The sequence below is a fragment of the Ischnura elegans genome, chromosome 10, assembly GCF_921293095.1.
Source record: "Ischnura elegans chromosome 10, ioIscEleg1.1, whole genome shotgun sequence".
Lineage (NCBI taxonomy): Eukaryota > Metazoa > Arthropoda > Insecta > Odonata > Coenagrionidae > Ischnura > Ischnura elegans.
The window spans coordinates 21,941,456-21,969,389 of NC_060255.1; the positions used below are offsets into that span (position 1 = coordinate 21,941,456).

The following is a 27,934-nucleotide window of genomic DNA, read 5'->3' on the forward strand; positions in this document are numbered from 1 at the left end:
AAGCCATCGAATTACCATAAAAGCTGAGTAAAAACGACCAACACCATCCTTCGTTGTAGGCATTGTGGTTAGTGCAAGACCTTCCGATGCCATTATGTCGATGTGGACATTAAAAAAATACAAAACGAGAAAATTTTCCGAGTAGAAACACATTAATCTGCAGTTATTGTCATGGGAACAAAGGCGACGCGTTTGACGAGTCTATGAGGCAACATTAATTTTTTCAAAATTTTCCTGCGTACGTCATCCCACGGAAGTAGACGGGAAAAATATCGCAAAACGCGGTAGAATCGAAGAGTGATTTTACACGACGCCCTTTACCGGAGGCTTGAGAGTTCTTACGCTAACTCATCCGTGATACATCGATCCGTGGACATGAGTCCTTAAATGTTCGAGATGTCACTGGCACTATGATAGATTAAATGGGAAAAGACAACATTCAAAGATCATGAATGAATGGGATAATTTAATCCAAACTCATACGAAATTCTGCCAAGTATTAAAATACAAATGGGTTACATAAATTGTATATCGAAATGAGCATAGTCTCAGCTTCAATTCACTCCATTCTAATCCGAAGGATACGAAAATTCCAGCAATATGCAAACACTACGACACCAATAAATGGGATGCTCAAATTAATCAAATTGCTTTACTTACGAGTTCATTAGCCTTCATTACTACCAGCGTTAGCAGTTAAGAGCTACAAAAATCCATCTAAGTCATTACTAGTACGAGAAGCAGTCTATTTAATTTATTCAAGCTAATTGTAAGACTTAACAGCAACAACTAGGATGGGAAACACTCCCAAACTACCATTAAAAATTTAACCTTTAAATCTTAAATGGATTTAGTCTTTTGAGCTTGTTCTTTTTCGATAAATCCTACAGCGGCATAAAAATAAGGCCTGATTCACTACGACAGACAACATTTTAAACACGAGATAATATAAATAATTTCATACAAAAACAATATTAATAATTCTATGGTATTAGCAACGATTGACAGTGACGATTCTTATCTCTTAACTACAATACGTATTAAATCACTACCCCGAAGCTACGAACAAGGAGGCCAAGTATAAATTTGAAACACCATATATGATAGGTGCCACTGGTGATTTAAAAAAATAAAATTATCAATGGCTTCTGTAATTGAAGCCTTCAGCTCGTAAACTACGTTGATGTTGGTCAGCAGCCTTTGACTGAAGGCATCAATTCGTTAAATGGAGTTTGAGTAATTCATTACATTTGGTAAAATAGATTGCTCATGCAGGAGTATTAGTCACCGAGTATATGCTCCTAACAGCCAAATTCAACAAGAAACCTCACAACATCAGATTTTCGATCTACTTAACGAAGGATGCCTGCTTCAATGCTATATCTAATTTAAAATTACGTGAAAATCTGATTAAGGAAAGTGCACATATGTTGTTGATGTCCCCGAAAGTGCACTAGTACAAAATGCCATTTATTTTTAGACGATAAAAATGCATTTCGGCCAATATTAGTTTAATAGAGTATATTTCTTGAAAGTCACCTCATAAATCATTCATAAAATTAATCGCAATACTTTTGCATACCATAAAAAATCACGAAAACCACCTGCGATCAACAACATTATTCGCGCTATCACCTTTCAAAAGCTATGATTTCTGGCCGCTAGGTGTCAGACACTTTGTTTTAATTCGCGAATATTCGGCTAAAGTATTGTACTCGATATTTCATCTCGGTAACGCACTTCTAGTACCTCAGATTTTAAATCGTCATTGACCGATTCACGCCGCAGAAACCATGGGCGTGGACGCCGTCGCGCGCCGCATAAGGCACGCGCGGACGCCGCAGTCATCGGATTTTTTATCTTTGGCGTCTGATAGTCGCTTCTGAAACTATTAGTTCATAGCAGGGAAGTTCAACAGGATAGGGGAAATTTTTTCTCAAGCATTTGCGACACCTATTCTTGTAGTTGTTGCTAAATATAATATTTGTAGCCATAAAAATGCATAACTCAGCCATGAATTTCCAATTTACGCTATATAGCCTTTCCTTATGATAACTAAATGTCAATTTCTAATGATTTTTATTTTCGGTCGAAGTGTTATTAGAAAAACAAATGAAGGTGACATCCGCATCCTCTCAAGTGATCTGTGTTGTTGTTTCGGAGTTCTGTAGTGAAATCGAAGAATGTCGGCATTTGCCAGCGTGTATCGCATCGTAATAGATCTTCAAAATTTGGAGTATAGTAAGAAATACGTTACTGTTGTGCAGTTAAGGACTGCCCTTCCAAGGGCTGTAAGTTTTTCTGTTTTCCTCGACAAGTAGCCAGGTAAGTCTCGTTCATTTTCATTGCACCTGCTGTCATGTGTTGTGAAATACTTCTCAAGAACGTAGTTGTTGGATGTTTAAATTTGGGTAACTTAATCCAACTCTTTAGAAGAACAGTGACATTTCAGTTTATTTCCTCTCAATTGATAAAGACATATATTTCCCGTGGAGCAAGTATAGGACTGTTAAGAATCATCAATCCAAATGTAGTTCATCTGCTTGAAGCGATTATTATTAAATTCCAAGGATCTCGAAAAAGGAATGCATAATTTTTAGTATGCTTAGTTAACTTCCATCCTTCGCTCGTCACATTGTTTTTATGCTTCTATGTGCTTGCTCCAAACATCCAAATTCGGTGGTTTGAAGTTACTATGTATTAGAATTACTGTTTAAATCTATTTAAGTGAAATCATTTTTAATTAATGCCTTTATTTTTCACTTATCTACACCAAATTGTTTTGTTAGTGAAGTTAACTTTATGAATTTTTGTGTTGGTGTCATACGAATCTTTCTATAATTTTAACCTGGTATTGAAATACTCTTTGTAACACTCTAAGATAATTTTCGTCTAAGAAATTACTGAGCTGTATTTCTAGTTCCTTAAAAAGTTTTGAATCATCGCATCATCCATGTTGCCATTCAGAAGCGTAACTAGGACTACGCTTTGGGGGGAGGGGATAGCCTGGGGTGGCGATTCCCCACCTTCGTTGGGGAAATTTTTTTAAAAATAGCATGCCTGGAAATACATTTCACATAATTTTCGCACTAAAAAATTGACTTTATGCAGACGCAGTTATTAAATGTCAAAACTAGACAATTTTTTTTTGCTTCTCTGAGGTTTTGGGGGGGGATCTATCCCCCTTCCCCCCCTATAGTTACGCGTCTGTTTCCATTTTTGTCTTACAGAACTGATTTTTGTGGGTATCGTCTAAAAATTGTTTAACAGTGTAATACTCATTTATGGCCAATTCACTCAGCTAATTTTGTTTGAAAGTCCTTGCATTTCTCATAACTTTCTTGTGTTTTTCATAGGGAGGTGTAATTTTCCTTTAATTTCTGAAACATTACAAGTGATGTACTCTAATTGTGTTTCTTTCTATTCTTTCTTTATCCAGGAGTTGATGAATCATTCTTCAGAACTTCATCATGAAAAAAATATGTAGCACAGAACTATTCGGCTAAGTTTGTTATTTTCATGAATAATGTACTTATTGACAATAAATATTATTTTTGTCTTTTTATCTTCGATTTTAATTTATGTGCAATAACCTACTGCCCTGAGGCCTTGATTGTTCTTTCCTCCAAATAAAAATGATATATAACTACCCATTCGCTCCTGAGAATCGGTTATTTTGTGCGTACGAGTTTGCGGGCATTTTGAGTTGAAGCAAATAGACTTGAAATAGTGGAATGGGAAGGGAGATCGTATTTTAGTGATTTGAATTTGGCGGCAGATGCCGATGCTGCTGCCATCTGAACTTATAGTAGTAAAACTCTTTAGTGTCAAAGAAGTTTTGCGTGGAGTTGGACATCTATGGTTCATAGTCTCGCTGACTTTGACTCCGCACAAGCGCGTGCCGCATGACAATGAACAGCACTCTCCGAGAGGGCAGCAACAGCGTGCCTTCCGTGTGGCGGGGGTGTTCTAGAAAGCGGAGGAGGAAAAGTAGGGGGTGGGGGGAGAGGAGCGGTTACAGGTCGCTATGGCAACGGGAGGTGAATGAAACCGAGAGAAATACGCAGAGGAGAGGGAAAGGATTCGTTCGGAAGGGAGGGGGAAAGACAACGTAGGGGGTGGGGAGTGTGAACTGCCGTGCCGGACACGAGACCCTGTTGACACTCGCCTCGATCTCTCTATGCACTTATTTTTCATTTTAAATATAAACACTTTAATGTTTAGGTCATTTATGAAAAACATATCTGCCTAAATTTACTACAATTATTTTCCATTTTCGAGGGATATTCCATGAAAATATGATAGGTACAAAAAATACAAAGGGGTAAGAGTTTAAAAAATTAATTTTACAGCGACAAAAAACAATAAGACATTATAAAAATATATTTAAATAGAGTATAAAGGTTTATTGGATATTTTGGCACCGCAAAATTAATTTTTAACTGGACAATTTTTTATTCCTCTCACCTCAAATCTTTTCATATTACAAGCCTTGAAATTGGAGAATGAATTCCAAAGGTGTCCACAAATATGTTTTCCTAAGCGATCTGAACCTCAGGAATTCAAATTTTAGCATGAAAAATATGTCAAGAGCAAAAGAAATGTACCCATTTACTTTATTATTCCGCTCTTTGTTTTGCTCGTTCAACATCACTTTTTAGGCCATAGGGTACGAATCACTCTAATATATATAGTCTTCAATAATTACAAAGGAAAGCATACACTAATTCTTTACAGTGGTCACTTAATTGTACTGACTCTGTAAGCGTTCTACAATAATAAATTCTGTTGTTTGCGATGATTAATTTATAACTTTATTGTTACATAAAATTATGCCTGTTGTTTGACTTCCCTAAAAGAGCATTCATAGGCTGTCTATACTTAGATAAAGAGTTGAAACCTAAACAAACATTTGCCGATAAAAGTGTGACTAAAAGACAGTGAATACGGAAGTATTTACTAACATTCCAAAACAGTAAATACTGTTTTGGAATGCCCGCGAAGGGGAATTCTTGGATTTGAGTGAGAGTGGTAATGAGGTGTGCAACAGATCTGTATACCGTTACGACGACGAATCAATTTAGGAAAAAAATACGATGAACATTCGGCCACAGTGAAAGCTTCTTCTTACGCGGGAAATACGTAATGTAGGAGTGGTCTCTAGTGAAGCCATCGAAAAGATTTCAGTGTCATTACCATTATATAGATTTAGGTAGGTTTGCATGGAGTAATTAATAAGTATTCTGGTAGCCTTCCCTTCCTTCATATACTTCCCTCTTCAATTCACGATAAGGCCCACTCCCTTTCATTCTATCAAAAAAATGCTTATCTCTTCCTTCCTTTCCATCGTTTACCCAACATTCTACCCTCTAACACTGTTTCCAATATCCCCTCCCCGCTCAGCACTTGCTCCATCCATACATTCTGTCTCCTTCGGATATTATCTAGATTCCAGGATTGAGAAATACTATTTATAGAAACATCTCCTAAGACATCTGGGCAATACACGAAATAATAGCCATATTTTGGGCTCTTGAGTAAACTTTCTCACCGATAATCTATTGTTACATGTCATGTTAAATTAAAAGACTAAGTTAGTTTTCTGCATGGAATTAAAGGCAAGGAAAACATACCTCACATAAACGAAGGCTTTTTTGGGTTATCACATTTTGTTGGAGAGCAAAAATTGAACCATAAAATTATTGTAATCTTTTTAAAGCAGATAATGGGTATATTAATGTTTGAGAATTATGATGGGCGCAGATAAGATCAAGCTTTGCAAAAGAATTCTAAGATTTGACAACTTTAAAACGCAAAATATTCCCGGTTGGGTATGCACATATTTTCCATACACTTGTGGAGTTTTTATTTTTCAGGTCTCTTACAGTATGAGCGAAGTAGTTACAACGTGAGATGCAGTCGCATTTCCGTGGTAGATGCATACACCGCCTAAAGATAAAACGTCGTACACGCCAACAAACCTAAGTATGGAATCAAACTATTAGCTTGATTGTTGGAAAATAAATTCTTGATTTTCATTTCCACAATCTACTCCAGCATACCCAAGAAACGACAAGCTGAACGAAGACCATAGGAATCATTAGTCATTTTTCTGTTTGTCTCTCTTCTAGCGTTTGGCCAACAAATCTTGTATTTCATCACATCATTCTTGATTCCGATGGAATCGAGAGTTGGCATTTGGAATCGACTCATTCCTTAAAAACATACTTTTCTCATGCCAAGATTTCGCTTCTTTATTTGAGCATCCTCAGGGATACTGCGTACATACACATCACACAGCATCAAACAATGAAATAACATATGTATTATCTGTGCAGATGCACTAATATAGTGCTCAGGGATGACGTGAGATAAACCACGCATTCGGGAAAGGTATACGAAGAGAGACGGGGTAAATTGGACCGCTCACTGGGAGTAGCCTCGATTCAGCCGTCCGCAGGTATTTCCGGCACCCATGCGGGTCGTTCACTCACGGTCAAGCCGCAGAGCGCGGCCAAGTCGGGTGCGGAAGGACGCCAAATGACACACACACACGAGGAAGAGCGGGAGATAATAGGAAACCCGCAGGAATCGTCCGTCGACAAATGTTCACCGCGCCAAAGATCACGACGCCTGGTTCACACTACCAACGTGACTAATCAGCAAGCACCTACTCAATGAGTCATCATCTTAATTCTCCCGATCCTGCACCGCTTACTCAACATTAATTCCCGTCATCTCATCCAACATGTCACCGTTAGTCATTCCAAGTGATTTACTGGTTAAAGTAGATTTTTAATGAAATATAATACAAGGATGTAACTCTCTAAGGTAATGATCGGAGAGGTGAATTTTGTGATTTTTCAAAGCTCTAGATACCTTGATTTTAGTCGAAACAAATCAATAAAAATATACTTCACAATTAAATTTGAAATGCCAATAAGGGAAAATATTTTACAATCAAATTCTATACCTTCTCCTACAAAGAAGAATGAGCTTAGAACAGGCAAATCGTGGAATTAGGTTACACAATTCGAAAATGGTATCTTCTCGTAATATCAAGTATATTTTTTCATGATCACTCCGTGATGATTTCGAATCGATCTTTCCAATTAATATTGGAATTAACAGCAATTAAACAAAATAAACCCATAATATTCAGGTTCTGAAAAATCAATTACAATATATTTTTTAAATATTCATAGAAATATACGGAATTATAAACATTTTGCCAAAATATTAGCTTCAACTGAAACTGAGGTATAAATAGCGAATTGGATAGGCGAAGTTCAAATCGAAAACCTGGGGCGACACACTCAATAATTATTTCAATATTTCCTGAAATTCAATGCCTGCCGATGAAGAGATTGTTAATCTTAAATTAGAAGAATTTATTTTATTCATAATGATATAAAAATGTCATCCCGTAAAAATAAAAATGTTAAAAACCCACGCAGCTATGGTAATCATAAAATGCGGTCAACCTCTTTAGTTCATTAGTTACATTAATTTCGAACTTGAGCAGTACTAGAAGCTCAAAACATGTAAGATTTGAGTCGTTTCCACCGCTATCAAATTCACTCCAGAAGTTTATTGAGTAATTGAAAAGTCGCAACTATTAGTGATATTAAAAACTTTCATAAACTCAAATAATAGATATTGCATATCGATGCTCAATTTCACGTAAATTTTCACAAATTTCCTTCCATTTAGAATAACCAATATTTTTTTTAGATTTCTTCCACACGTTCATCTTTTTCCTATTCTCGCCGATCTATTTCCTTAAAAAAATATTCGCAAGTCTCCCACACACCTGCCACTTAAGAATTTTTGCATTCCTTTTATAAATCATTTATTAAACATATTCATCTGGGTACGATAAGTTTACATAAGGATAATACTGCGAATCACCCGCCTTTCTCAATTCCGAAATAGAACTTCCTCTTCAATTCCCAGAAACACGCATTCCCTTTAACTCAATCCACAGATCCCTTTTCTCTTCCTCCCACTACTCCGCCAAGCGAACATTTTTCCCTCTAACGTGACTTTAAGAATCTTCTCCCCGATTTGTAGTCGCTACATCCAAGCCGTCTGTCTCCTTCATATCTCCTCTAAATGGTTTACAATATTTGCCAGGACTTTTTTTACGCGTGGTTCCCAATGAAATTTATATAAAAGGTGGATAAAAACTGTGTCACGAAATTTTGACCTTGGATTGCTGATGCCAGAGAGAACTTAAATTAAAAATGATTTTTTAGGTCGAAAACGCGCCCTTTTTAAATTACAAAATTTTTGAGCCAAGCGCTCCGATTGGCCGCGAGTTTGCCCTGTTGCCGGATGCTCTGGACAACTCATGACCCCGAATGCTTTGCCTACCGGAGATCGCGATGTATCAAAGGCAACCGACAACATGGCAAACTCGCGGCCAATCGGAGCGCTTGACTCAAGAATTTCTGCGGTTTATAAAAGGTAATTTTACAACCTAATTTTGGTTCCTGCAGGCATTTGTTATCCAGAGTTAAGATGTCGTGACATATTCTTTTCCACCCTGTATACATCTCGGCCGCACCCACTTACAAAATATTGCAATCAATTCCAACAAGGGACACTAATTGCTTATTCCATCTCCCCTCTTATTTCAACAAGATCTCTTCTCAGACACCACATATATAATGGATTCACCTCTTTAATTACTAATCCAGACATACCGCAGTTTAGCCACCTCAAAAACAACTGGCAGGAGAGAACAAATGTCATTTGATCTTCCCAATCGATCATTCCTTCATACAACGCTTCCATAATACTAAAGAAGTTTTACCGACACAAAGTCTGCCGTCTATCTTTCCATCTGTCACGACCTTTCAACCGAAGTAGAAATTGGGTCTACATTCATATTTTCCTATTCCCACAGATTAATAAATCTTACAACTCTACCAGCAAAACAATAAAAACCCGACTTTTGTTTGCGATGCCTAAATAGGACGCCATCTATCTTGAACAGAAGCACTCAATATTTTTTTCGCGAGGAATTACTCCCTTGAAATTTACGCTTTCATCAAGAGATTTTCAGGGAATAAAATAGAGTGGAATTTTGTCAGCATCTGCTAGTGTCTAAAAAAAGCCGTACTCCGAGAGTGCCGAAAGAAGTGAAAACTTGAAATAACGTGAATGTATTGATTGTAAGGAATAATTTCTAATGAAGTATTTTATTAAATAAGCTACTCAAATTGAACGTATTTACATAAATTAAGCTTTATTGCACAAACCTTCACCATTCTTGTATCGAGTACACTCTCCTGCACGTGTATGGCTTGGTGACGGCGATGCGAGTCTAATGGTTTGTTTCCCTCCTCAAGTATTGTGTATATAGCGAGTATACTGTGTAAAAACAGAATTTACATAATTATACATATATGTTGTAGCGGTGACGGTGACGCGTGTCCAAAGTCTTTTACCCATACACAAAAGTGCTCAACGCGACATAAGAAGTTTTCACTTCAAAAAATTTAACGTGAGAAAATAACGAGGTGAACTTTTCAAATTTGAGGTATAAGCACACGTTAACAAATTTTTATATTATAACGCCTATATTATAAGACATGAAATTTCAAGACGATAAAGCAAGTATTAAACGAGTGATTCGTCGACAAAAAAGACCGATCGATCGAAAGTGAGGAGTCCTCTTAACCCATGCATGAACACACCACGCGAACAATAAGGTCCGTCGATGCACATCACGATCCGCATGACATGGAAATGAGTATCCACAGTAGTATGAACAATAAAAAATAAGGTCTCTGCAGGCTTGCAAAGGTGAAGGTACTGACGAAAAAAAGAGGACTAGGCTAAGATGCATTCCAGCACACACGAGCGGAAAAATTGTACTTACGAGTTGCGTGGCAACCAACAAAACCGTCTTGAGTGAAAACCTCCTCCCGCAGAGGTCGAACAGGTCTTCCAAACTTGGTCCTAACAACTCCATAACTAAAGCGTTGTATTTCCCGCAAGGCCCGAAGTAGAACACTTCAGGTATACCCTCTGTAGCGCGAGGAGGCGTCACACGAGGTCGGCATTTTCAGTTTGGGTGGCGCCGTGATTGTTTTGGTCCAGGACATTTGGGGATGGTCACGGAGAGGTTACGGGAAGACGAGGGGAAAGAAAGAGAAAAATAAACATTAGGAAATAGGATCACAAACACACAAACTTCGGCGAAAATCTTTCTCTCAGATTTTCACACTATCAAAATGTTTGGAGGGGGGGGAGGGAAACAATAAAAAAAAGCGCGCGGTGTTTCATTATTGACGTGCAGGCGAACACCCCTCCTCCGACTCCGTGAAAGTCTGCTGCGCTAGGTCACTTAGAAAAACAATAAAAAATGCAAATTCAATAAGGAAGCTGGAAGAGTGCCGTGCAACAACATTAAGGATTCAAGTGCGGGACTCCACGCTGCAGCATAGGCGATAAGGTACTGATACGAGAGGGTGTACGTGCGAGATACAGCCACAGTAAAATAGTTGAGAGTTGCCCCTCACATGGCTAGGGAAATTTCTATCTTAACCTGGAATTTGACCAGATCCGTTGGGAAATTTCAGGCGGAATAACGTTCCTTGATATGAAGTACAGAGAGAACATTTCTCAGAGATAAATATTAACTACCCTCGATCTCTCCAAATTCGCAGCCGATGCTTTGAAATGATCTCCGCGGGGATTCTGTGACGATTTATACAAGTTAAGCCATGAATATCTCAAAGTTTTTGGAATAATCAGACCAATTATAAGACAATTCCGTTCTCCAGTCCTCATCCCAAGAGAAATCGGTTTGAATCCAAGCAACGGACGTAAGAACTCTAATCAGGACGCATCATTCCCACTCATTGGTGTTTTTTTCGTGACATATATCTTTTTTTTTAACTTACGTTATCAACATGAAATTTTTAGGGCGCCTTTAGAACCCAATAATGTTCGCCTGTATCTAGAAAATTGAAATTTTACCGAGGTATTTTCTCGGGGTTAATTTTTATGTTTGAGATACGGGTAAATGTTGACAGAGGTTTACTCAATATATCCATAACGATTCCAGATGATAATTTATTAAGTCTTAATTGAGTAATACGTCATGAAAAAAAAACAAAATACAACCGGGCGAGCGAAAGTGACGCTACCTCATCAGAGGTTTAGACCTCTCAAAATTATTCCCTCCTACTCCGTCCTACTGACGCGAATTAAGTCCTTCGCGATTTTAAGGAATACAGTTTAAGACTCAAAATGAATTAACGACGAAGAGTTTCTCTCCATTCTCAATAAACTTTATAAACGATTTTCTCAGGCAAACTCAAGAAAATAAAATTTACAGAGTACGTACCTCATTGCATATTTATAAACACCTAATTCATACTTTGATCATATGAATCGAAATCATCGTCAGTGTTAATGAATATTCAGAGCGCAACGTAGGAAGTGAATTTCTTTCCCCAATACCTAAGTCGGTAACCTTATACTAACAAACTCATTCTCTTATTCACAACTATGCCAATTATAAATTAATTATTTCAGAGAACGAGTAGAAAGGTAGAAATCAGTTATTTCTTATTCAGTTTCCGTCACGGCAAATATTTTGGCCTTACCCACAAATTTATTTTTATTTTTTCAATTTTCCCGCAAACAGAACATAGAGGCCTTTTACAACGGAGGATTAACAAAGCATGCGACACAAACACCCATGTCCTGGATAAGGGTAACTTACCCAGGCGGGATTCGAACCCATAACGTACGGTTTGGCAGGCGAGGACTTTACCCCACCACCACCGCTAACACTACTTGATTATCCCGATGGCATTGAATCGCTAAAATCTTGCTGGCGACGGCAGAGGAGGCGACCGAGACCTCTACCTATCTCATGACAGACGACACTATCCACCGAAGCCTTGTCACCAGGATGTCAAATATGGATCGGAATTAGGACAAAAATCAATGCCATTTCTTACATATCCGAGTCCTTTGAAGACAAAGATAAAGCGACTGAAAATTGACTAACCGCGAATGATATCCGTTCGTATTTTATATCCATGTAATTCATGACGAATTCCACCAGTACAGTAAGTACATATTACATGCAGGAAGGGCATTTTTCGGTAAAATTATAATTTATTCTATACATACGTTAATTATTGCTAGAAAAGAAGAGCTTCTGAAAGAGAGGGAGGAGTTTTAACGTGAGCTAAATACCTTACTAGGAATAGATATTAGAAGCAACAAAACTTGGGCATGGGTTTACTCAGGGAAGGTTTAGAAGGAAAGAGGATCCACCTTCGACAAAACTCAACTGATTTGACTCCCCCTTGTTTGAACGCTAGGTCTCATATCAACTCAAAGAACATACATGGCCTTCCACTCTTCTCATCCGATACACGAGGCTTCACTTTCCTCCCCGCCCACTATGACCCAACATCTTCCCTTCTATCACGGAGTGTGTCTTCCCATCGACTGCCATTATCAGCTCCTGCCACAAAAATCGTCCTCCTTCCTACTTCCTCAATGTCGTTTCACAAAGTGAAGTCTCCTGCGCAGGAACTATAATGTCTAATCAAAGAATGTAGGGAGTTCTCTCAGGGCTCCAAGAAAGGGTGCTTACACACGGCGTTTATGAAATGAATTTTAACTGCATATGATGCATGCATCACTCGGGATGCGTCAGCATACGTAGCAATAAACAACAGTTTCGCCGGCTGTGCACCTAGCGTCCTCTGGTTCTTTCACCTGATGACGATAGCGGGACAGCTGGTCGAACTAAATTTTGGGATGTCCCAAGCCAATCACAGCAGAAAATTCATGGATAGTATTCCAGGGAATTTTTTTTCCAAAATTCCGGGTTAATCTTGACTATTACGTTTAACTGTGATATATAATAATTATCAAAAACACAAAATTACTTCAATGCTATTAAATGATATTATAAATACGTATTATTTTACGTTCCTAATTTATTGACACACTTCTTAAAAAAATTAGACGTCGCCTGGCATTCTATTCTTCGTGTTTCGAATCTTAAATAGTCAATACTGCTAGATATTTAGATTCTGTTGACTAGTCTGACATTCCACGTTTCCATGCGGGTGTAAAAATTCTACGAAGCTACTGCACTTAAAATTACGAAATTATATATTTTTTTTAAATTCAAGGTTGTGGCAGAATTTCATGAATAATTCACGCATAATTCTAGGGACTGAAAATTCACGAATAATTTTCGATTCTTCCAGTTTCCCCGGTCACTGGACCCCCCAGTAGCATACAACTTAAGCGAACATGTTCCAAACAATGTACGCATCATCATCTATACAAACTTGCGCACGAACTTTACCTTTCGTCAGGCGCAATATTGGAATTGCTGAGTTTAGGCGCAATGTGCCTGACAGTCACAGATATGAAAAAAATATAGCACTGCTCAGTGGTACACCTTAAAACTAAGCACCATTATTTGTGCAGTATAACACATAAATGATGCATTTCGTGCTATAATTTTACACCCCTTTACACGCCGTCATCCTGCCCCGCACCGATCAAGGAGGGTGCGATTTAATGTGCTCTTTAGGGCATTAAAAATTATTATATGTTATGTATTTTAGCATGTGAATTCTACAAGATGAATGTTTTTTTATTTCGATAACTTATTTAGCTAATAATGCTTTTATTTTGCTTTATTTTGTCATTATTTTGTTGATTTATGCTAACTAATCCGGGACTGGTCTATCGGCATAAATGCGAAAAGCAAAAGACTGCATAGGGCGTGCAAAAAAAAAACAATACTACGAGTATAAAGGGCCTATGCCGCCTATCGGAGCGGAGAAAAAAAAAACACACTCGTGCTGAGCCTGTCAGATCCATTGCGCCTGACGGACCGCAACTGCACAGGAGTTCGTAGTGATCAAATTGAAATACTGGATTTTCTCACAGGTAAAAAAGAGATAGAAAAAAATTACGGTGACATGCGTGAGAGCAAATATACGTTTCGCGATGCAACCGCTTGCCAAGATTGAAATGCGACTGGCTCACGGCAAGGGGGAAAACGTGGGTAACGGAAGATGAAGAAGGGAAGAGATGAAAAAAGAGTCATCGGATGCACGAGATACACCACTTTTCATACCCTCGGGAATCGGGCTTTTTGGACGCGAGGACCATCCGAGATAATTCGTCGAATTCAATAAGAGCGAGGCCCGTCTCGAACGGAGGGCGGGCATTGCGCGGAGGGAAGGCGCGAAGCCGAGACGAAGGCAATGAGGCGAGGGGGGGGGGGAGGGTAGGGGAGAGAGAGGGAGGGAGGGGGAGACGCACTCACGCGGGCCATTAGGCAGATTGATTGACGCTCAGGGGATGGGGAGGAGACTGGCGGGAGCGACTGACTCGTACGCTGCGAGGGTTGGTCTCTGATTAAATACACACAACAGTGCCCTATGACGGAGGTGGCTGCGCGGGAAGCAAAACTTGAAGCCAAAGTTGTAACCCCAACTTCAGTACCGTTGTAGCAGCCAGCAGCCATTGCTGCTCTAGAGCCTGCACGTAGGCATACTAGTGCAAGTCTACGAGATGACCCGCACGTGATCGGCGGATGTCGGTCCAGGGGTAGATTAGAGAGGGTTTTTTTGGACCTTCCCTTGGGGAAGATTAAAAGGGTATGCCTAGCTTGGCTAGCGGCGGAGTTGTGGCGTGGCGACTCGCTGTACTGGTCACACGGCTAAGAGGCTGGGGACAATATTAGTTCATTCTTAAAAGGAATAAAGTCACAGTTTTTTGAGTCAGAGTGACTCCTTTTATTTTCCGGCACCTGATTCTTCCATTCGAGAGACGTTCGTATTGTCGCTAATATCTCGTTCGAAGACGAGCGGGATACGACATGGTCACAGAAAATGGAAGAAGTAAAAAAAAAATGAAATATGCACTTATGAAGAAATTACATTATATTAGCGATAGGAAAATAGGGGAGAGTTAGAGATCTACGGTCTTATGATGACACACTTGACAAAAGCACCAGAAGGCTGCAATTATTGCACCAACTTGGGCGAACAGAGAGCATTACAGCGGTGTTAAACGAATTACGCTGGGAGCCGCTAGAGACTCGGGTGGCTGCGCGCTAGACTTAGATAGCTTGAGCAATTGAGAAGAGATATCTTTCAGAGTGGCCAGAAGAACATCATATAAGAACTCCAAAAGGAACGACAAGTTAGGAGAGACATATTATCGAACAGATAGGTGCAATAGAGGACTTTAATAAATGCGAAGTGGAACTTCGTTAAAGAATTTGCTTTTAATTTGTCAAGAGCTGGTGTCTTAACACCTCCCGCTACATGCCTATTGAGGCGGCTAGCAGGGTACTATATGGACCTAGATGTAGATCCTACTGCGGACTCCTTCATTCTATTAAATAACTCACACTCGCACCCCTTAGTGGTTACTGCGTTGATGCTCGGGGGTCACGCATAAATCAAGTTCGATCCAATTCACACGCTCTTTAGCTGAAAATACCTCTTGTTTGTAATAACTCTGAGGTGTGGGTTCGCAGGGTGGATTTGGCGATTCATTAAGGATCCGGATAAGTGATTTTTCGAGCAATCGATTATTAATCGAAACGAAAAGCTCGAATTTTCGACAAAAATCGAAATTTGAACAGAAAGAGTGATTAATCGAAAAAGTTCCGATTCTTTAAAAAAAAATACGGTTTGTACGAATTAAGTTTATTACACATTCGGAAAACAATCAAAATACACAGTTGAAATGTAGAAAAAACTAATTATAAAACATGCGTGAATAGTTAGTAGTAAAAATTTACAAAAGCAAGCACATTAAAATTTTGGGATCACCACAAGGAACCTCAGGCCTTACTAAAATTTTGAGGAAAGATCAACTGATTGAGATATTTTCTTGATGATGGAGGGCATGCATTCCAATTTACCGGCGTTATAGAAGTATTTTACATGATATGGATAACGTTATCATAGGCCGGTAGATACGCTGCTGGGATCAAACTAAATGGTGAAGATCGAAGTAAGAAAATCGAGTTTGGATCGGAACTCAAAGATCAAGGCTCGATTCGCTTTCCTCGATCCACGACATTTAAAACGCGATTTTCGATTTTAATCGAAATCTATTAACTCATCACTAGTCCGGATGAGCAAGGCAGCAACGGATGAATGAAAAAGAAATCATACTATTCTTCCAATCCCACATTATTGAACTTCATCCCACAAACTATAAACTAAATTTCAAGCCAGCTAAAAGGTAACTTTCGTAAAAGAAGGATCGAGGTCACGATTTGGAAATACGTCATTCACAGGAAGGAGGTGGGAGGAAAGCCTCTCCCGTCTCCCAACGACTAGATAAGCGAACACATTGACCTAGAATTGGGCCATTCTCGGCTAGGATAAAAATAGAAGTGGATAAACCGCACGATCACAGGTGAACTTGTGACAAGGTTACACAAGATCGCGCAAAACGCATTATGATACGTCTCCTGCTACGATTTTGAGGCGAAGATTTGGATATTAAAACCACAAATGCTTTCCAGAACGTCAATTTTTCTTCCTCGATAGTTCTACTTTCTTTCTGCTATTCCGTAAATTTTCCAAAGTCTCTTAGAACATATTTCTCGGCACTTTGGGATATCGGCTAGGTGACGTGTATGTGAGAAAATTGGAGGATATAAATGGATTACTAGGATCACCACAGATAATTTTATTTTATTTTATTCTCAAACCACCGGATGCAGCTCTTATTGGACATTTTACACCGGGGTGTACAACATATGTAACAAGTAAACGTACACAAACAACCATGCCCTGGACCGGGGAAACCTACCCAGGCGGGACTCGAACCCGCGACCTCTTGTTTGGCAGGCGAAGACACCTGTCACCTGTCACCCCGCCGCCACCGAGGCCGGCAGATTATATCTTCCGAAGAGTACCTAGGAGTCTTCATTATGGAAGTAGAATTTCCAAAAATTCCTCCGAGCTCCGTAAGGAATCGGCAAGTTTACGACAGGGTGATCATGCTGACCATTTAGAGTAACAGGCGAACCAAATTATGAGCAGTGCCATGAAAATACGCGCGTGCAGTATTCTTTTAACAAACCACTACTTAGGATACCTTAATGTATTGGAGACGTGAAAAATAGCGCTTAAGTCTTATGATGCCCTAAGGGTAATGCGAAATCCAACATTTCCATAATTTCGCAGCTTTTATCACCAGGGCACACATACTTATGTTAGCTAGTGATTGTGAGTTGATTAAAAATGTCGATTCTTCCGCGAATAATAACGACAACTGATGTCGAGATAGCAAACCTAAGAGTATTAAGTCTCTTAACTGGTTAATCAACAGCTATTTTTTTAAGTGTCTGGTATCATAGTAATGGTTACAGCAACATGCATGCAATGATTCCACAGATTCGCTTTAGTGTGATGGTAAGAGTGTTGGCTTCCCACCCCAGGAGCACGGATTCGAATCTCGGATGTACCGGAGATTTTTCAGAGATTGCGCAAACCCTGTTTGAATGCTTTTTGGGGAGAACTTCAAGAACAACACTCCATCCGTCGCATGGTAAGTTAAGCCGTGGTACCCTTGACGCCTTTCGTAAACAGCAGGCTTATGCTGACGCCAGGTTTCTCTTCTCCCATCCTTCCCTGAAGCGCAAGTGACCTCAACTGTCGGTCGCCTCCTCCGAATACCGTGCCATACTGTCTAGCGATTCCAGTAAGAAATCTCGTAAACATGTGAATGCACGCATCTGAGTGGTGCAGCAAATGTTAGCGATTCCGTTGATTTAGAGAATTTCAGCAACGTTTATGTTTACCATCCGCAGATCAACATGATGCATCCATACTAGCTTTGATTATAACATTTGCTATCGGAGAACTAAACACCACTTCCTTCTAAACTAGGTCGGCCTGTAGCAAAGCAGCCGACCTAATATTTACCCGCAGCCTTACCCAATAATTCAGTCAAAGAGAATGCATCCCAGAGCGAAATACCTTTTCCTTCAGCTGGTCAGCATTTATGGACCGAAACTATAACTCTACAGCACCAATACCGCGCCACGAAAGGCCACGAAATTCCTCCACTGGACCTGTTTACTAGAAAAACTGTAAATAATCTGGCTTATCAGTCACCTCAGTACACAATGCCATCGACGTGAGCGATTACCCACACATGAAGGCTTGAACTGGAGAACGTGGATCCAAATTTACAGAAACTCATCTTTATCTTTAAACACAGACAGTTTTTTCATCGCGTGAGTTAACATTTTTCATCGGGAAACAGGAAAATTATATCTTCAAAGTCAATGAGGTAGATATGAACGAATCCAAGGTTGTAGGGATAAATATTGCGCATACTTCATTTTCTCCACAACGATTTTTATGAGGAACACGACGCTAATATGCAGTCTTTGATCAATTAAAATATAACCGCTGTGACGTGCCCCGAGCGTCAGCATACATACGACAAATTTATTAGGTCTTTATCCCTTACTTATAATTTTTTAACTTATCATTCTATCCGAGAGTGATGTTGTTCTGATACAAGCTTTACACCTTAAAAACTACAGCCAGGCACCCCTTCACAAATGGGCCACTAATCTTTTTCAAATTTAATCGAAAGATCATGCTCGACTTCATATCCAACTGTTTCATATCTCCGCATTTACATCTAATACAGCAAAGTAACAATCATCAGCATAATAAAAGAGTACGTAGAATTATATCGTTCACGGTGTACTTTAATACCCACTGTTCATCCAAATTCGAGACATTTATGCACCTACAATTTTTTCCTCGTACCAAATGCGATCAAATAATCCCGCCATTGTGTCAAATTCTTCTTAAGCGAAATATGACATCTCTTTGAAACTCCACACAATATTTCCTACTCATATTAGATATCATACGTGCCAAATATTTTTTTTCCACTTTTCTCAATATCGGAGTATTGACTACGATTATCAATAACATTTCATTTGTAACGCTTTATTACTACTATAATTATACCTAGAATGAGGTATATTCTTTCAGCATTATTTTTTATACCATTCCAATACCTAAAATTTAAAAATATCACCCGTTCTATAGCCATTCATAAAAGAATTGAGCATAAATTAAGATTGGACACACCAGTTGCCTCATGTTTGCCTAAGGTCATATGACAGGCATTTCCTCAATCAATTATAACTTCTATAATTTACACTCATTTGAGAACCAACTATAGGAATCAAAAACGTCGTAAGTAAGAGATAATGAAGTAAACTCCTAATGGGAGAGACCTAATAATATCTTTTTCTTCAAAAGAAATGAAGAAAGTATGAGAATTGCACTTGGAAATTTGGTAGCACACTACAAGTTCAAGTAACTGCCCTACCGAACACTACATCACAAAAATGATAATGTACTCCAGAATTGCTATAACACTGATGAGTTCAGTTCGCTAGATAATTCGGCCTCATAAAAGAGATAATAAAACCGCATATACCTCGGGATTTTTACCTGATTTAAATTATCTTTCAAATGCCAAAACAAAATCTATCAACCACCGAAAACGGGGAACTGAGGAGTAACTTGGTCCACCCGCTTATGTGTTACTTACTATCTGCAGGGCGATCATTAGGACGGTTTTCAAGGAAAACCTGCGATTACACAAAACGAAGAGGTCTTCAAGGCTCGGCCCAAGAAGTTCGAGGACCATGGCGTTGTAGCGTCCACCGCATGTCCCGAAGTGATACGTCCTCGGGAATCCCTCTAGAAACAACAGTAGATGGCGTTTTCGCACCCTTGTGAGACTGGTTGCAGGGCAACAGAAAGGTACAGTTTGGGAGGAACTCACAACTTGTTAGATCATGTACAGGCAAGCAGATACGCCCCATCGTATGCTTCCTCATGAAGGCCGTTGGATAAAAGATACAGTGCCCGGCGTGATGCGGTGGAAATCTTTGATATTCAGCTTATTAAAACAACTTGTCTGTTTCCACACTCTTTTATTTTCACCGACCATGGTTTCGGCAACTTGTGCCATTGTCAAGGTGTCATTGTCAAAGTCCTCCTTGACAATGGCACAAGTTGCCAAACCATGGTCGGTGAAAATAAAAGAGTGTGGAAACAGACAAGTTGTTTTTACAAGCTGAAGGCAGTTGGCCCCAACATCAGCCCTGACCACAGACGTCACAACGACCATATTTTTATTTAATTTAATTTAATTTTATTTATTTTCACGCCACCGAAAACAGCGTGTTGGCTTTTACATCGGGGCTTTTCAAAAATTTTTAAACAATTACACGTTCACGAACAACCATGCCCTGGATAGCGGAAAGCTACCCAGGCGGGACTCGAGCCCGCGACCTCTTGTTTGGCATGCGAGGACTTTACCGCGCCGCCACTGAGGCCGGCAGATATTTCCACACGAGGAGCCCATAAATGATAGTTTTCATTGGTGTCTCAGCTAGTCGTTTGGGTTTGAGCACGACACCAAGGATAGGAATCTATCTGACGTCAAACATAAACGAGGCGTGTGACGCTAGTGGACCAGGCAAAGCTCCTCACGAAAGAGTTTTGACATTGGGACCAATGTTTTGCCCTAGCCACGCATCTACAGCTTACATGATCGAATGGTAGGAAGACGGGAGCGGGTTGTAGGAATAGTAGCCGTACTCAAAGTTACATCAACGCCAACAGCAAGCATGTATGAGCGTGACGCAGTGATGGCGAACAGCTATTGTGCCCATATTTTAGCACGAAGAGCTTATTTTTTTACTTTCTTTTTTACTAGCACAAATACGCACGCCGTCGTAAGAGGTGGGGATGCAATGATGGGTCAGAGATCACAGCATAATTGAAAGTATAAAAATAGTAAATTTTCCAGTTTATTTTTTAAAAATCAATTAATTTTTTTAAGGTTTAAATTAAGCCATGATAAATGCAAAAAATAGCAGCCAAATACGCCCCATCACCCTGACGAGTACTTACTTTATGCATAAATTAGGTTGGGCCAGTGACAGGCACGGGACGAATGTACCGTTTTTCGCAAACCCTTTGCCCAGGTTACCATAGCACGTCAAGTCTCAGCCGCGCTGTTAAAACTATTATTAGCGAAGTGAAGTATCTTGAAATTGTATGTACTGTTATTTATCTCATTGCATAAGAACAATGGCCTACAAGGCAAACTCGCCAAACGATATCAAATCCCAATCAGGATATGGAGACAGCAGTCCAAACATCTTACTACCGCAAATGACTAAGCTACCTTGCTGCGCGAAGGAGCACATAATATTCTACGTCATCACTGCCCCATTCACAATTATGCTTGCCTTTAGGAAAAATAGTATTTAGATTCGGCTACTAGTTGCAGATACAACTTGAGACAAATTTTTAGGCAAACTAAAAATCACACAAAAGAGGACTAAGGCCGATTTATAGGAAAACAGCAAACATAGAATGCAACGGAGTTACATCGATTATTCAAGGGCACTCCGTTCATTTAACAACTGGCTACTAACCGTGCTCCATTACTTCTGTTACCGGAGTAGCACACGCCAAATTGTAAACAGAAAGAACTTAAAGCCATGAAGTGACATGAAATTTCCCATCGCTCGGGATTTTTACACACCCCCTTCAGTCAAGTGCGTGAATGAATAGCATCTTGACTACAGAAAACCAAATAACTTTTGCCACAACATTTAGAGCGAATCATTGAATGAAAATTTTGAAATTTGGACCTTTTTAAGAGCAATATACAAAAATGCCCTGAGAACGAATTGAGAATCAATTACGTGCCAAAAGATGGCCTCCAATAAGCATGAATTCTTATTTAAAGCCTTGTAGTTGCTTTCATATTTCGATGAGGCGAACATAGGATAAATAAAGCAATGTTTTCCTATAAACGGCCTTAGATACATGATAAATAAATACGTTCATTTGTAATAAAAGGAACCGGAAAAGACGATAAAGATAAATCTAGGACAAAAAATATGAAATGAAAAAGAATTTGAAGATTAGAAAATAAAATATGCAAGTGGAAAGAGGAATAAAAAAATGAGTGCTATTAGAAACCTTCCTGGAAAATGCAATCAATTAACACCATAAAAAATGGACATGAGAGACAAGGACGAAAATTCGCGGACACTGAGATGCGAAACGGCGGAGGGAAGAATATATATACGTGAACATGTCAGGCCAAGGGAATATTTTCTCATGAGAATACAATTTTTTAATGAAAAAGCGAATAAACAGAAAAAAATTGCGCGTTGCAGAGGAAAATGGAAGCTGTCCAATGATTAAAACCCTTTCCTCACAAGGAATTTCCTGACGCAGTCACGATACCAAGAATGTTAGACAAAACACCATAACTATTCCCGCAATTTATCTGTGTCATCCATTATAAAAATGGATGACTAAATGCGTGGTAAAAAATACTACAGTAAGTACCTAGATCCTCTATCGTCAAGAGTCGGCATTTAAGTTCGTGGAGTACGCTAACGCCGGCGCTAGGATTCTATCCACCCCTTCGACTCAATTAAAATAATACAGAAGCCATCTCCACCGACTACGATCAATCCCAACTCAAGACTTCACCTGACTAACTATCGGTGGCATAAAAAATTATGGATTAAATCCTTGGTAAATCAAAATAATAGGTGAAGCCAGGTAGCAAGATCCAGCCCTCCTAAATACCGCACTAGTATCACAAATACCCGTATCGTCGCAGGGAATTTTAAGGAATAAGGCAAGTGTGAACTCAACGTGGCCCCAGTCTCCTGAAAACATACCCGCCGCTCACATCCAGCCATATGGGTTAGGAAATATTTTGTTGGGCTTGGGGCATATCGTTCCGTCCGAAACTTTTTTCGCTCAAAAAACTAATTCGCCATCTGGCGGATCTCCTCCGCACTACATCACCTCTACGACCCCCTAACATTTTAGTCGTTTCTCTGCCCGCATGGACCGCGAAATAGGTCCGCCATATGCCAGTTAATAGGACGCATCTCTCACTCTCGAGCGGTCCGATCTCTAAGCCTATTACTAGTTTGAAACGTACACGATGATTTAGACATTTCTCCACGAAGTCGTAATAGATTATAGTCAATAACGAACTCTACCTCATGCATAAAATGTTTGCACATTTCCTCCGACGTATTTTGCGATGCAATGACAACAAGCCACAGGCGTGTCACTAGCACACATATCGAACTACTTTATAAAATAAATGTTATTAATTTAGCATCCAGACATCTAGCAGCATATTTCAGACTCAGAATCACACAAAAAACTCTCGGTCCAGTATCGCGCTCTGTCTAAAATGCATAGGAGAGGAGCAAAAAATCAATAATAAGTATATAATAAGGCATTAACCACGAATGACCTATCATCGATCGCCGTAAGAAATACTGAACCAAAAGAGGGTTAATTAGGGTTAGAACTAACGCCAAATTATATTATAATCAATTAGTCGAATTGAAACAGCTCCATTTCCGCCACAAAATGCACGACACGGAAGAGGAAGGAATATATCGGGAGAGAGTAAAAGGTGGAGGGAGAAATCAAGTTGTCAGGAGTCGGGCAAGGAAGAGGGCATGGCCTGTAAACACAGGGCGACGTCTGAGAAGACAAACGATTATCCAAGCCCCCACCGACAACAGGGGTTGAGCAAACCGTGACGGGGGGTAAGCGGGGGATATGAACGGCTGCACCCAAGGTGTCGCTGCGAACGAGAAGAGTGGGTCTCAGCGTACCGCACCTTATAGCTGTAATTAAAGAGGGCGAATATCAGTAGCCGGGGAATAATTGATCACACACACACACACACACACACACACACAGGGAGAGAAAAACACAAACACGTGCAAAAATAACATGTAGAAAAATCCCTTGCACATGAAAAAAGTTATAGTTAATAATTGGAAACTGGAATAAAGAAATCTGTAGACAAAATTCACTAACTCTTGGTTAACTATGTGGTATTCCATTATTTCCTGGATATAGACAGTTACTTATACCACTTATTTTATAAGAGCGCTAAAGGGAATCGAACCTACAATATTTACCACGCTACATAATGCCTTAACCCGCTGCGCCACCGTCAATTGTTAAATTGTTATTGCGCTCTTATAAAATAAGTGGTATAAGTAACTGTCTATATCCAGGAAATCTGTAGACACCAGAAAAAAAACAAGTATTGGATAATGAAACGGTAAATAACCTCAGCCAAGTCTATCAAAACGTAGTCCTGAGAAATTAAAGGAGGCAATCAAGCCAAAAACATAGATAAATAATAATTTAGAGTGTTTGATATTGATTCTCAGGTACAACACTACCTGCGGAAAGAAGAAATTGGAAATCATGCATTTAATCATCACCACAGACAAGAAAATGTTATTCAGTAGCATTATTACCTTAGGAAGGGATTACCTGTAATTTCAAAAGCTGGGAACACAGAGAAACTGCTTCCTTAAATAGTTCGTAACGTATGATAACTTCTTTGGCGCTTGAATTTCGATGTTTTAAAACCATTATACCTCGCCGTATTTCCTCCCCAGAAATCGCGCCTCCCACCGCCGTCGTAGGGCGAGCTTGAAAAAATTTCGGGCATTCACCGTGGGAGGAAACTAAACCTGAAGATAAACGCTCATATTTCGGGATTTTTTTCTCCCACCCCATGCTAATTGGTCCCATGGGAACAAACAGTCACTCGACCAGTTACCATGAGCCAGTAGCAATATCCACGAGCGACCAATAGCAGCAAGTAATGTTGTTTTGTTTTACGGATACAATTACTTAGAGAAACTGAGGCCCATTAGCGAATAGCGTCGACTCCAACTTTTCTATTCAAACATAAATAATAACCGGCCACTGTTAAGGTCACTAAGTCCCAACTTCCCGGAAGCCGGAGAAATGCCTCACACTCATCCACTTCTACGCTGTTGGCTACCCCAACTTAAGCCTCATTCAGAACTCTCTGAAAATCCCCACTAAAATCACTAAAAGTAATCTTCTCAACTTGTTTTAGTGATCAAGAGGGAAGGATGAACAGAAAGAAAATGCCAGCTATAAAGGTTTGAGGAAAAGCCTAAGTGTGGAATAGCAGAAAGAATGTGCAGTAAGTAGGGAGGGAAATGAAGATAATTGGTCATCACCATACGTCAACGATCCTAAGATTGGTTTGACGCAGCTCTCCATTCCGCTAGTCTTTTCATAGCGACGTATTTCTTCTCTTTTACATAAGATAAAGTGAAGGTGAAACTGGAATGGTGTATTAGAAGAGGCGGCCGAGGTCATTTCCACCAAGGGAAGGAGGGAAAGGTGAGGAGGGTGGCCAGAAAATAGGCGTCGGATTCAGCCTGATAAAAAAAATGGCGTCAATATTACTAACAGAGTGCTCTCCACTGTAAGCGCTCTTAGCAAAGTATCAAAACAATGTCGGGATGACTGGATAATTCCTCACCATTTCCGGGGTGGGAATCTCATTGCGACCACTAAGAAATAAAGCTGAAATTCCAAGCCTTATCGAGACTTTCTTCCAGAATATGTTCGCGATTTTCCAGAACTTTTCATTATAACTTATGTTACGGTGTCTTAACTCTACGTGAGATAACTGCTCTATTTAATGCTAAAAATCATTTTCCATAACTCCAATTACATAAAGTTGGTAAATAAATTTAATATTTCCAGCTAGAGAGACACCTGAATGACGAGTTAGGAACGGGGTGCTGAAATATCGAACCCATCCGTAAACGATGAAGAAAAATCACAAATTGACAAACACAATTCGATTTTCCCGTAGTTTTCGTAATTTTCTATGCATCTCATGACTTTGCAGGCAATAAAATGAGCTGATTTCCCAGGTTTTCCACAAGTATGGCCCTTCCAGAATCCTAGGCTTATGGAGTAGGAAACCAAAGCAATCACCGACACACGACCTGGATATCAAAATAGGTTATACGGATCAATGCCGAAGCTAGAAATATTTTTCAAAAGGGGGAGGGGACTATTTGGAAAGGGTGTGCATTTCGGGGAGGGAGTGCATTTGGAGGGATACACTTACAACCGCATCTTCCGAACATTTCGGGGAGATAGGAACACTTAGGCTCCCTCCACTCGCCACGGCTAAGATGCTATGATTGAAAAAGGAAGCAGTCTAACGGAAAAAAGGTGAGGTGGCCGAGGGAAATAGACCAGCCCCCCACCATACCTTGCATGCATGAAATCGCATCCCTGGGGATTAGTATGAGGTGAGCTCTAACCTACCATATACCAACCTTGACATTTAATCATCGAGTGAGTGAGTTAAATATTATATAAATGGGCCAGGGATAGGAACTAGCCCCCAACCATACCCTGAGTGCATGAAATCACACACCTGGGGCTTAGTCTGGGGTGAGCTCTACCCTCAACAAAAAAACAACCTTCGGGTTTAATCACAGAGTAAATGATTATGAGAGCATTATAAATATTTAGATTAGCGAACGACATAGAACGAAGAGTAAGGACGAAGTGGGTATACAGTCTAGCGAGGCGGTGAAACAAGACCGTTCCTGAGGACTCGTGATATCCGGCGGGGAGCTATGGGAAGGCGCAGAGGCAGGTCGATGCTCGGGGAGGCAGGCATGGGGGAGGGAGGAAGTCTGGCGACTGGTTTCGGAGGGGGAGGATATAGAGGAGGTCGTCTTCCGCCAGCCGAGAGACGCAACAGGTGGGCGAGGAAGGGAGGAACGGGAGGGTGGGGGGGGGGGGCGGAGCAGCAGTATATACCTACACCCCCTCCGACGCCTCCATCACATGTTCCTTATCGCGCACAATTTAGGAGACACCCCGAACACATCGCCCGAGCGGATAATGTTACCGAAAAAAAAAGGGAAGCATTCCGATGAATGTTTCCGTCACAAGTCTCAAAGGTGCAGATTATCATGTCGTGGCTTCGGCGACGATCGGAAGACGAAATTCACGCGGAATTCACTCCCGTTTCCCACGGAATATCTTTCATCCAAATACAACGACACCGCTGTAAAAAAGCGTGAATTATGCATGGACCTGCGATCGCTGCGTATCGAAGAGTTAAAAATAAAACCATGCGAGACTACACTACTGCATTAGGCACGACTGTAACATAAAATAATGGAAACAGATCACAAGGCATAGATTTAAATAAAATTGTATTTCCCTCGATCAATACGAGACCATCGTATCAATAAGGTTATGAATAACGTGCAAGAGCATAAAAGTTGTCCACTTATCTCAATATTTATGTAGCTTCACTCACTCACAGATTCAACTTGAAGGTTGGTTTTGGGTAGGGAAGGGAATAGCCTCACCACAGAATAAGCTACAGGCGTGTGATTTCATGCATTCGTAGCATGAGGGGTAGTGACCTGCCAGTGGTCGCGAAAACGAACTCTCTATGGCTGCCTCTACAGACCGTTCTACACGGGACCAGGGGCGCAGCTAGGAATTAAGGCTGGGGGGGTTTAGGTGCAACTAATACCGGGGTGTGTTGGGGTATGGAATACCCTACTGGATAAGAGGTAGGTGCGAGATTAGTAAATTGCAGAATTTTAAGATAAATGGTTCAAAATGATGATTTTTACTGCTTTATGAGGGATATTTTATTAATCCTTACACTATTCTATTATTAATATCAATCCAATTGAGTAAACTGGATATAACATAAAATTTCTCTGAGCTCTGGGAGGGGGGGGGGTTTATCCCCCAAACCCCTCCCCCTCGCTGAGCCACCGCACGGAACACGTACTTGCACAATCTTAAGGCCGTTTTACACGGTACACGGAATTGCGCAATCTGACGTACGTGCGAAGGCGCAATAAAAATTGCGTCGTGTAAAGCGGTGAACAGCTAGAACACATGCGAGAAGGCAAAATGGCCCCAGTTCATATTTCGCTCATGCATTCGCGCAA

At 40.1% G+C, this 27,934-nt stretch overlaps 1 protein-coding gene across 4 annotated transcripts in view; it reads right to left on the bottom strand.

Annotated features, from left to right (window-relative positions):
* LOC124166370 (casein kinase I) overlaps nt 1-27,934 on the bottom strand; it is a 230,067-nt gene that overhangs the window by 31,938 nt on the left and 170,195 nt on the right. For 3 of the 4 annotated variants that reach the window (XM_046543863.1, XM_046543864.1, XM_046543865.1), the window contains exon 4: nt 19,624-19,775. In XM_046543863.1, the coding sequence (XP_046399819.1) occupies nt 19,624-19,775 (152 nt within the window). Of the gene's footprint in view, nt 1-9,889; nt 10,039-19,623; nt 19,776-27,934 lie in introns of all 4 variants that reach the window. The other variant, XM_046543866.1, reaches the window with a different exon arrangement.